Source organism: Salvelinus sp. IW2-2015, linkage group LG13 (genome assembly GCF_002910315.2).
Source record: "Salvelinus sp. IW2-2015 linkage group LG13, ASM291031v2, whole genome shotgun sequence".
NCBI classification, from domain to species: Eukaryota; Metazoa; Chordata; class Actinopteri; order Salmoniformes; family Salmonidae; genus Salvelinus; species Salvelinus sp. IW2-2015.
This window is the reverse complement of record NC_036853.1, coordinates 7,753,371-7,763,181: the sequence shown is the minus strand read 5'-3', so window position 1 is coordinate 7,763,181 and position 9,811 is coordinate 7,753,371. Positions and strand designations below refer to the sequence as shown.

Genomic DNA, 9,811 nt, shown 5'->3' with positions numbered 1-9,811 from the left:
TTACTACATACAAGTACAAAGTACAGATACCAAATTCCATAAAGATCAATGTATCAAAATAAACTACTAAATAGTTGTATTTTGTAATGTATATAAATAAATGTAACGTATTTAATTTTATATACAAAATACATTTGGAAGTATCTGGCCCGAACAGCAACAAGATTCTCAGTACCGGTTACAAAACCATTGTTCTTGCTTGTTGACAGTGATACTGTATGTTGTTATCTACCTTAGTTGAGCAAGTCACTCTGGTGAAGCTAAATGACTAAAATGGAAATGTATATGTGAAAATGAACATACCAAATGAACTGCAAAGCACACTGGGTATTATTATTGGTCTTTATTCAGGCAGATCTCATTAGAATAATACTCAGCATGCTTTTCAATTATACAGTTTCACATTTACATTTTAATCATTTAGCAGACACTCTTATCCAGAGAGTCTTTCAATTAGTGCATTCATCTTAAGACAGCTTGGTGACAAAACAATATATTACAATCGTGTCAAGTACATTTTCCCTCAACAAAGTATTTATCAACATACTTCCTTATCAAAGAAACCACACCCCCTCTACATACAGAGAACACGGTCAAGTAGGAAGCCACTCCCTGTCTGGTGTAGAGTTCCATTAAACAGAAAGTAATCTTAGACACTGACATTGCTTAACCTACGAGAGAGAGCACCAAAATGGCAGAGAATCAGGAACTGTTCTGTTGCTCCATCTGTCTGGATCTACTGAAGGATCCGGTGACTACTGCCTGTGGACACAGTTACTGTATGGGCTGTATTAAAGAATGCTGGGATCAGGATGATCTGAAAGGTTTCTACAGCTGTCCACAGTGCAGACAGACCTTTACCCCAAGGCCTGTTCTGAACAGGAGCACTGTGCTGGCTGAGGTGGTGGAGAAACTGAAGAAGACAGGACTCCAGGCTGCTCCCCCTCCTGCTCTGTGCTATGCTGGACCTGGAGATGTGGCGTGTGATKTCTGCACTGGGACCAGAAAGCAGAAAGCCCTCATGTCCTGTCTGGTGTGTCTGGCCTCTTACTGTGAGACTCACCTCAAACCTCACTATGAATTTCCTGCTTTCAAGGAGCACAAGCTGGTCAAAGCCACCACACAACTACAGGAGAAGATCTGCTCTCATCATGACAAACTGCTGGAGGTTTACTGTCGTACCGATCAGCAGTGTATCTGTTATCCGTGTACAATGGATGAACATAAAGGCCATGATACAGTGTCAGCTGCAGCAGAGAGGACTGAGAAACAGGTAAGACCAGAACAACTTGTTGGTGACTGTCTGATAAACAAAGAATTAAAGATACAATAGGAACTAAGGCTGTTTGAATATGCGATCATTTAAATGAAATCGATTCACGGCAGAACAAATATGAACACAAACTGAGTATATAGAAATGTTAACCCAGATTCTCCAAATGTATCACCATTTTCTAAAGTCAAACACCATTATCATTCATTATCAAACACCCAATCAGCTCCCTGATTTGTGTTCTATTAAAACTATAATCATTCACATACTGTAACAACATATATTTTCACACAGACACTTCCTCAATATTTGAATCTCTATCTTATATGGGCACTATGTCACATTACTATACTATTGATCTACTGGACTAAGAAAGCTTGATAGCTCATTGAAGAGTGATTCTCCACAGAGGCAGCTGGGGAGAAGTCAGCAGAAGGTCCAGCAGAGATTCCAGGAGAGAGAGAAGGAGCTGAAGGAGCTCCAACAGGCTGTGGATTCTTTCAAGGTGAGTCTTGTTGACCAGAGACACACCAGTTCACTTCTCTCCTCCAGTCAGAGGGAGAGGAGAAGGGCCCCTCTCCAATATCACTGACCCCACTGTTGGGAACAGGCTGTCTGGACCCCTTTCAGACAATAGACTGCTTAATGTAACTGACGGGATATGAACCCAGGTCTACTGCAGGAGAACCCAACGTCTTGACCGTTACACCAAGAGGATATTCCCTATTGGGCCGACACTGATTTTGAAGTTTGGATATACGGCGTAATAAATTGTCATTATCTTATTGGGTTGAAAGGCTGTGAGGTTGAGCATCCCACTGCTACTGTTCTAGATGACTGTTGGGAATATACTAGTAGGACAAGGCTGTGGTTTTGGTTGGACAGTTTGAAAGCTTGCTGATGAGAGTGGTTTAGGAAGTTGGAGGTTGGCCCTTCTGTGGTGAGAGGGGATGCCTCCATGGTTACTCCCAGATCATGTTGTTGATCAAACCTTGGTAGAGAAAAGGAAAGATGGGTCAGAAGTCAGTGAGGAAGGGAAACTGGTTGACAATACATTGGTAGAAGTGTTATGCTTTTTTTACCACTTATCAAATAAATGTATTTATATGCCCTTCTTAGATCAGCTGTATAATCAAAGTGCTGTACAGAACCCGCCTAAACCCAAACAGCAGCAATGCAGGTGTAGAAGCACGGTGGCTAGGAAAACTCCTAGAAAGGCAAACCTAGAAAAAACCTAGAGAGGAACCAGGCTATGAGGGGTGGCCAGTCCTCTTCTGGCTGTGCCGGGTAGAGATTATAACAGAACATGGCCAAGATGTTCAAATGTTCATAAATGACCAGCATGGTCAAATAATAGTAATCACAGTGAACAGGTCACGGTTTCATAGCCGCAGGCAAAACAGTTGAAACTGGAGGAGCTGCACAGCCAGGTGGACTGGAGTCATCATGCCAGGTAGTCCTGAGGCATGGTCCTAGGGCTCAGGTCCTCGAGAGAAAGAAAGAGAGAGAGAATTAGAGAGAGCATACTTAAATTCACACAGGCACTGGATAAGACAGGAGAAAAGATGGATCAAGGACCCAGATAGTGGGCGCACAGGAGCAGCCGTTTACCTTCCTGAATTTGATGTGCAGATATGTAGAAGACTAACAGATGAACTGTCAGTATACTCAGTTGAACTGTTGGTGATAATAGTTGTCCTCCAGTGGGTGAGGACATACAACCTGTCAGAATTATAGTATGCTCAGATTCTTGTCTGAATAGTTATCATCTGGTAAATCTAATAGGAGTGACCTACTATTGGAGGCATTAATCGTTATTAATGGAGAATTGAGAGAATGAGTGTAGTAGTGAGATTCTGCTGGGTCCCAGCACATTCAGGTGTGGAAGGGAATGAAATTGTAGACAAGTTAGCTAAAAGAGCTTTAAAACAAGATAAAATTTATTTTAATGTTCCACTGGTTAGAGGTGAGGCCAAATGTAAGATCAGAGACATTTTGATAGATGTGTGGCAGAAGAGATGGGACTCTGAGCACAAGGACCAGCATTTATATGCCCTCCAAAGAAAGGTCGGTGGACCAAGATTCAAAGGTCAGATTAGGAAGGAAGAGGTGGTGTTTACTCGATTGTGTTTAGGACATTGTACATTGAACTGGTCATTACATCTGGTTGGCAGCATGTGAATGGTTTGTGTCTGGAGGGTATGGTCAATGAAACGGTGGAGCATGTGTTGTTATACTGTTGTAAGTATGTTGAAGAGAGGGAAAGATTGAAGTTTAGAGTCATTGAGGTTGGGGGGGTTTGGTATGGATATGGGGGAGGGTCTATTAGAAGTTAGTAGGGCACTTTTTTATTTTCTCAGAAGTACTGAGTTAGGTAGGAGGATTTAGAAATGTTGTAAACCGTGATTGAACACACTCCAGCACAGTAGGTGGCGCCATGCACCTTTAACGTTGGATTGCGGACTGCCACTATATCATAGAACAAGAAGTTGGTCTTGTGAGGGTTTTGTGGTTCCTGAGGAGGGCTACTATTCTTTTTCCTATGTATTTTCTCATAGTGGGGGGTTTATTTATTGGTTTCCACTGTTCATTGGTTAGAGTTGAGGGGGGAGTAGGGGTAGTTTGTTGGGTGGCGTGATGGCCTCAACCGTGGGGAGAAGAAACGCTGTCGCTTCAGGTGCGTTCTGGAGAATGGTGTGGAGGAATTTTTGATCATGGTCGGCGAGCCGTTGGGAGCGTAACATATACACTCTGTATCCAGAATGAACAAGGCGGTGGTTGTGGTAATTAAAAAGGTGAGTCTTGTTGCCCGGCTAGTTACCAGTATGATTTTTGTGAGGGGTGTGTTGGTGCCGATTTCGACGAGTAGTGGTGTCAAATCTGCCTCCGTTTATTAAGAATGAACAGATCCGTAAAGAGTTGGTACATTTGCAAGTAGTTTTCGTTTCTCGACTAGGTGTCTCGTTTCGTAGTGTTTGTTTCCTTTTTAAGCAGGGGGGGGTGGTATCCAAGGTTTGCGAGCACAGATACGTTTTGGGTGTGGCTAAAAAACAGTCCTTATTTTAGGTGATGTTTCACCCTGCCAGGTCCTATTAGTTGTATTGAAAAAACAGGCCTTATTTTAGGTCATGTTTCACCCTGCCAGCTCCTATTAGTTGTATTGAAAAACAGGTCTTATTNATGTTTCACCCTGCCAGCTCCTATTAGTTGTATTGAAAAACAGGTCTTATTTTAGGCCATGTTTCACCCTGCCAGCTCCTATTAGATGTATTGAACACTGTGGCACCAACTCACCTTCTGAAAGTTCTATTCACAGTCCATTGTTCTGCGTCACAATGTCAGCTTCACTATTGTTATCACTGAGACCAGCCCACGTTAACCCTGTAGGTTTACCTCAGGTAACTTTTTATTAACTGGATTACAGCTAGTTGGTGAGGAAGCTCACTGTTTACCTGATTAGACGTTGTAGTAATAATGGGTTAGCGATGGTTGGGGCGGCAGGGTAGCCTAGTGGTTAGAGTGTTGGACTAGTAACCAAAAGGTTTCAAGTTCAAATCCCCGAGCTGACAAGGTACAAATCTGTCGTTCTGCCCCTGAACAGGCAGTTAACCCACTGTTCCTAGGCCGTCATTGAAAATAAGAATTTGTTCTTAACTGACTTGCCTAGTTAAATAAAGGTAAAATAAAAAAATATCTATCAAACGTTAACATTTTGTTGTCATGGTTTTTCAATGTGATTTTTTTCAGAAAAAGGTGTAAAACCTAAACAAAACGAATGTCCCTGTTCTTTTTTTCAAGACGTGACCAATTTAAACAGCCAGAATACATTTTTAAAAATAAGAAATAACCTTTTTAATGACTTGTTGTTTCTAAATGGCTGCTGGGTAATTTGATAATCGTTGAAATCTGTTCATTCGTATGCATCAAATAGAGAAAATGCTGCGCAGGTTCACAGAGTTGTAAACCAAATGGATAGGTGGAGCTCATTGATTTGTAGCTCTGATGCAGTTGCTTCCTCAGATTATGAGCCTATCAAGTGTCGTGAATGAGGTATGCAGTACCGACAGAAAGCCACATGGAGGAGGAAGAGAGCTAGAAACCCATACAGTTTATCTCTTCAACTACCCTGAACCGAACAATCAATCAAATGTATTTATGAAGTCCTTTTTACGTCAGCAGATGTCACAAAGTGCGATAGACACTCTAACCCTACGTATAACCTATTTTAGCCTGAACCCTAATTCTAGGGTAGGGTAGCCTAGAACATGTTTAGAAACTATTTTAGTAACAATATTATGTTAGGAAATACCATTATAGTACTAAATAGGTTTTGATTAACAAAATAATCAAAATACTATCTAAGCATTTTGCACTTTTTTTGTTATTCGTTATTTATATTTATTATTGCAAGGCAGAACTCTTGATAAACAAGACAGCAGCATACCACCCTGCATCCCTTTGCTGGTGTGCTTCTGATGCTAAGCAGGGTTGGTCTTTGTCAGTCCCTGGATGGGAGACTAGATGCTGCTGGAAATGGTGTTGGAGGTCCAGTAGGAGGCACACTTTCCTCAGGTCTAAAAAATATATTCCAGTGCAGTGATTGGGGACACTGCCCTGAGTAGGGTGATGTCTTTCRGATGGGATGTTAAACTGGTGTCCTGACTCTCTGAGGTCATTTAAGATCCCTTGGTAAGAGTAGGGGTGTTAACCCTGGTGTCCTGGCTAAATTCCCAATCTGGCCCTCATACCATCATGGTCACCTAATAATCCCCAGTTTACAATTGGCTCATTCCTCTCCCCTGTAACTAGTCCCCGGGTTGTTGCTGTAAATGAGAACGTGTTCTCAGTCAACTTACCTGGTAAAATAATGAGAGAAAAAAATACACAATTGTTTTATTTTTTAAATGTGGTTTTAACCTAGTAACCTCGACGTGAAAGTCCAGCAATTGGTGTGGGATAGGTTTGAGACTGATCTCTGGAATTAATAAGAAAAATACACTTTATTTATCAGCTGCCTCACCAATGTCTTTACGTGAATTAATAACTTTTAATTGGTAAATATTTCCTATAGATGGCAGCATAAGACCACGAAACATCAGTTAGAGGCTACAAGCAGCAATATGATTGACATAAAATAGCATGCAACCAAAGACTATATGTCCCATGATTTTCTAAAATGGTCATTCTTTACTTTAGTTAGCTATATATMTCATATTAGTCCTGTGTTGCTTTTGGGAGAGTAAAATTATATTTCCTATAACAGGTATTGAACCCTGGTCAAATAATCACTAGTCAGATGTGTTAACCTCAACCCTAGTAAACATGCATTATGACATCATGTTAATATGTCATATTGGGAGTAAACAGCCTCGGACTAGGAAAGACGATGCATCTTCCAGCCCGACAATAAATGACATCATACAACCCTCACGGTTAGTAAATTTACCTCAACATGCCCCTCTCTTGTGGGAGAAGGCCTCTGACGGAACAAGCTTTTGGCGGGGCTTGTTGAGTTGGATACTTGTACTTGACCTAAACTAATCTTAACTGTCTTATGCTCCCATCTATTAGAATTATTTAGCAACTGCAGCAGTATTGACTAAAGTGTATATATATCCTTACTAAAGTAGTAATTACTCAGAATTGCAAAATATAAGATGTTCTCGTTCATTTTATCACTAACAACTATAAAATAACAATTTATAGCATAATGAAACTGACATAAACCAAAAACGCCATACATTTAGTTAATTATATAAAAATATTTATATATATTTAGATTGGTGACATTATCTGCGAAAGTAAAACCCACATAACATATCAACACAGACACTGAAAATGAGCTTTTTTAATATAAATGTGGTAGCTCTTAAAAGAGCCTTTGCTTTGCTGAGCAGTTAGTTTTCAGGTGTGCTGCCTGCCTTCAGAGGAGACCATCTTCCACAACCCACTGATCACTGGGTTTGGTGGACCTGGAGAGCAGGGTGGCAGCGTTCTGACTCAAAGCAGCACAGAGGCTACTGTACCGTACGGAGGTAGGCTTAGCGGGAGTGAAGGGGCATCAGTGGCAGGGGGTTGTGGGGGCTGAGAGCATGGCAGGGTATAGGTGGAGGGTGCTCTATAAACTCCAGTACTGGAAAGGTCAGGGGTCATCCAGTGGAGGGTATTACATGGAGCCCTGGACACCAATAGCTGGTTGGCTCGGGATTTTTATTTTTTTATTTCACCTTTTATTTAACCAGGTAGGCTAGTTGAGAACAAGTTCTCATTTGCAACTGCGACCTGGCCAATGATAAAGCATAGCAGTGTGAACAGACAACAACACAGAGTTACACATGGAGTAAACAATAAACAAGTCAAAAACATGGTAGAAAAAAGAGAATCTATATACAATGTGTGCAAAAGGCATGAGGAGGTAGGCAATAAATCGAATAATTACAATTTAGCAGATTAACACTGGAGTGATAAATCATCAGATGATCATGTGCAAGTAGAGATACTGGTGTGCAAAAGAGCAGAAAAGTAAATAAATAAAAGCAGTATGGGGGTGAGGTAGGTAAATTGGGTGGGCTATATRCCGATGGACTATGTACAGCTGCAGCGATCGGTTAGCTGCTCAGATAGCAGATGTTTAAAGTTGTTGAGGGAGATAAAAGTCTCCAACTTCAGAGATTTTTGCAATTCGTTCCAGTCGTGAATGACCTGGGAGTTGGGGAGGGGTGTCCGTTTTCTGCAATGACAGACTGTTCATCATGTTTTTTCTGTGTTGCCAGGGTAATGCGCTTACTGTTGACGCCTTAGGGTTGAGTTTGAGTTTTGCAAAATGATCAACAGTGTGGAGATGTTTCAGGAGGTATGGTGGCTCAGGGGGGCTGTCTGTACGGCTGGAGAGGAGGGGTTGGATGTATGGTTGGAATGTGGTGCTGGATGGTGTATTGTACTGTGGTGTTGGGTGCTGTATAATGTGGTGCTGGATGGTGTATTATACTGTGGTGTTGGGTACTGTATAATGTGGTGCTGGATGGTGTATTGTACTGTGGTGTTGGGTGCTGTATAATGTGGTGCTGGATGGTGTATTGTACTGTGGTGTTGGGTGCGTGGAGACAGTGGGCTTCTTAAAGAAAAATAACAGGTCTGGAGAGCCGAATTTTACTGTTGGTAGAGTGATCAATATTTGTCATTAATAAATGCAATCAATTACTTAAAAATCATACAATGTGATTGTTCTGATTGTTTAGATTCGTCTTCTCACAGTTGAGCAAAAATGTGTACCTATGATAAGAATTACAGACCTCTACATGCTTTGTATAGGAAACTGCAAATGGAGTGTTCAAATACTGTTCTCCCCACTGTAACATATCAACACAGACACTGAAAATGAGGCTTTTTAATTATAAATGTGGTAGCTCTTTAAAAGAGCCTTTGCTTTGCTGAGCAGTTAGTTTTCAGGTGTGCTGCCTGCCTTCAGAGGGACCATCTTCCACAACCCACTGATCACTGGTTGGTGGACCTGGAGGAGCAGGGTGCAGCGTTCTGACTCAAAGCGCACAGAGGCTACTGTACCGTACGGAGGTAGGCTTAGCGGAGTGAAGGGCATCAGTGGCAGGGGGTTGTGGGGGCTGAGAGCATGCAGGGTATAGTGGAGGTGCTCTATAAACTCCAGTACTGGAAAGGTCAGGGGTCATCCAGTGGAGGGTATTACTGGAGCCCTGGACACCATAGCTGGTGGCTCGGATTTTTATTTTTTTATTTCACCTTTATTTAACCAGTAGGCTAGTTGAGAACAAGTTCTCATTTGACTAACTGCGACCTGGCCAATGATAAGCATAGCAGTGTGAACAGACAACACACAGAGTTACACATGGAGTAAACAATAAACAAGTCAAACATGGTAGAGAAAAGAGATCTATATACAATGTGTGCAAAAGGCATGAGGAGGTAGGCAATAAATCGAATAATTACAATTTAGCAGATTAACAACTGGAGTGATAAATCGTCAGATGATCATGTGCAAGTAGAGATACTGGTGGCTGAAAGAGCAGAAAAGTAAATAAATAAAAGCAGTATGGGGGTGAGGTAGGTAAATTGGGTGGGCTATATGCCCGATGGACTATGTACAGCTGCAGCGATCGGTTAGCTGCTCAGATAGCAGATGTTTAAAGTTGTTGAGGGAGATAAAGTCTCCAACTCAGTTTTTTGCAATTCGTTCCAGTCGTGAATGACCTGGGAGTTGGGGGGGTGTCCGTTTTCTGCAATGACAGACTGTTCATTCATGTTTTTCTTGTGGCCAGGGTAATGCGCTTATGTTGACGCCTTAGGGTTGAGTTTGAGTTTGCAAAATGGTCAACAGTGGAGATGTTTCAGGAGGTATGGTGGTCCAGGGGCTGTGTCTGTACGGCTGGAGAGGAGGTTGGATGTATGGTTGGAATGTGGTGCTGGATGGTGTATTGTGCTGTGGTGTTGGGTGCTGTATAATGTGGTGCTGGATGGTTATTATATACTGTGCGCTGTTGCGGTACTGTATAATTGTGAGTGTCT

At 41.8% G+C, this 9,811-nt stretch overlaps 1 protein-coding gene across 2 annotated transcripts in view; it reads left to right on the top strand.

The window, feature by feature from the left end:
• Nucleotides 1-644: 644 nt before the first annotated feature.
• LOC111971813 (E3 ubiquitin/ISG15 ligase TRIM25-like) overlaps nt 645-9,811 on the top strand; it is a 29,665-nt gene continuing 20,498 nt past the window's right edge. Inside the window, exons 1-2 of one of the 2 annotated variants that reach the window (XM_023998623.3) lie at nt 645-1,273; nt 1,683-1,778. In XM_023998623.3, the coding sequence (XP_023854391.2) occupies nt 692-1,273; nt 1,683-1,778 (678 nt within the window). In that variant the 5' untranslated portion in view covers nt 645-691. The remainder of the gene's footprint in view (nt 1,274-1,682; nt 1,779-9,811) is intronic. The other variant, XM_070446113.1, reaches the window with a different exon arrangement.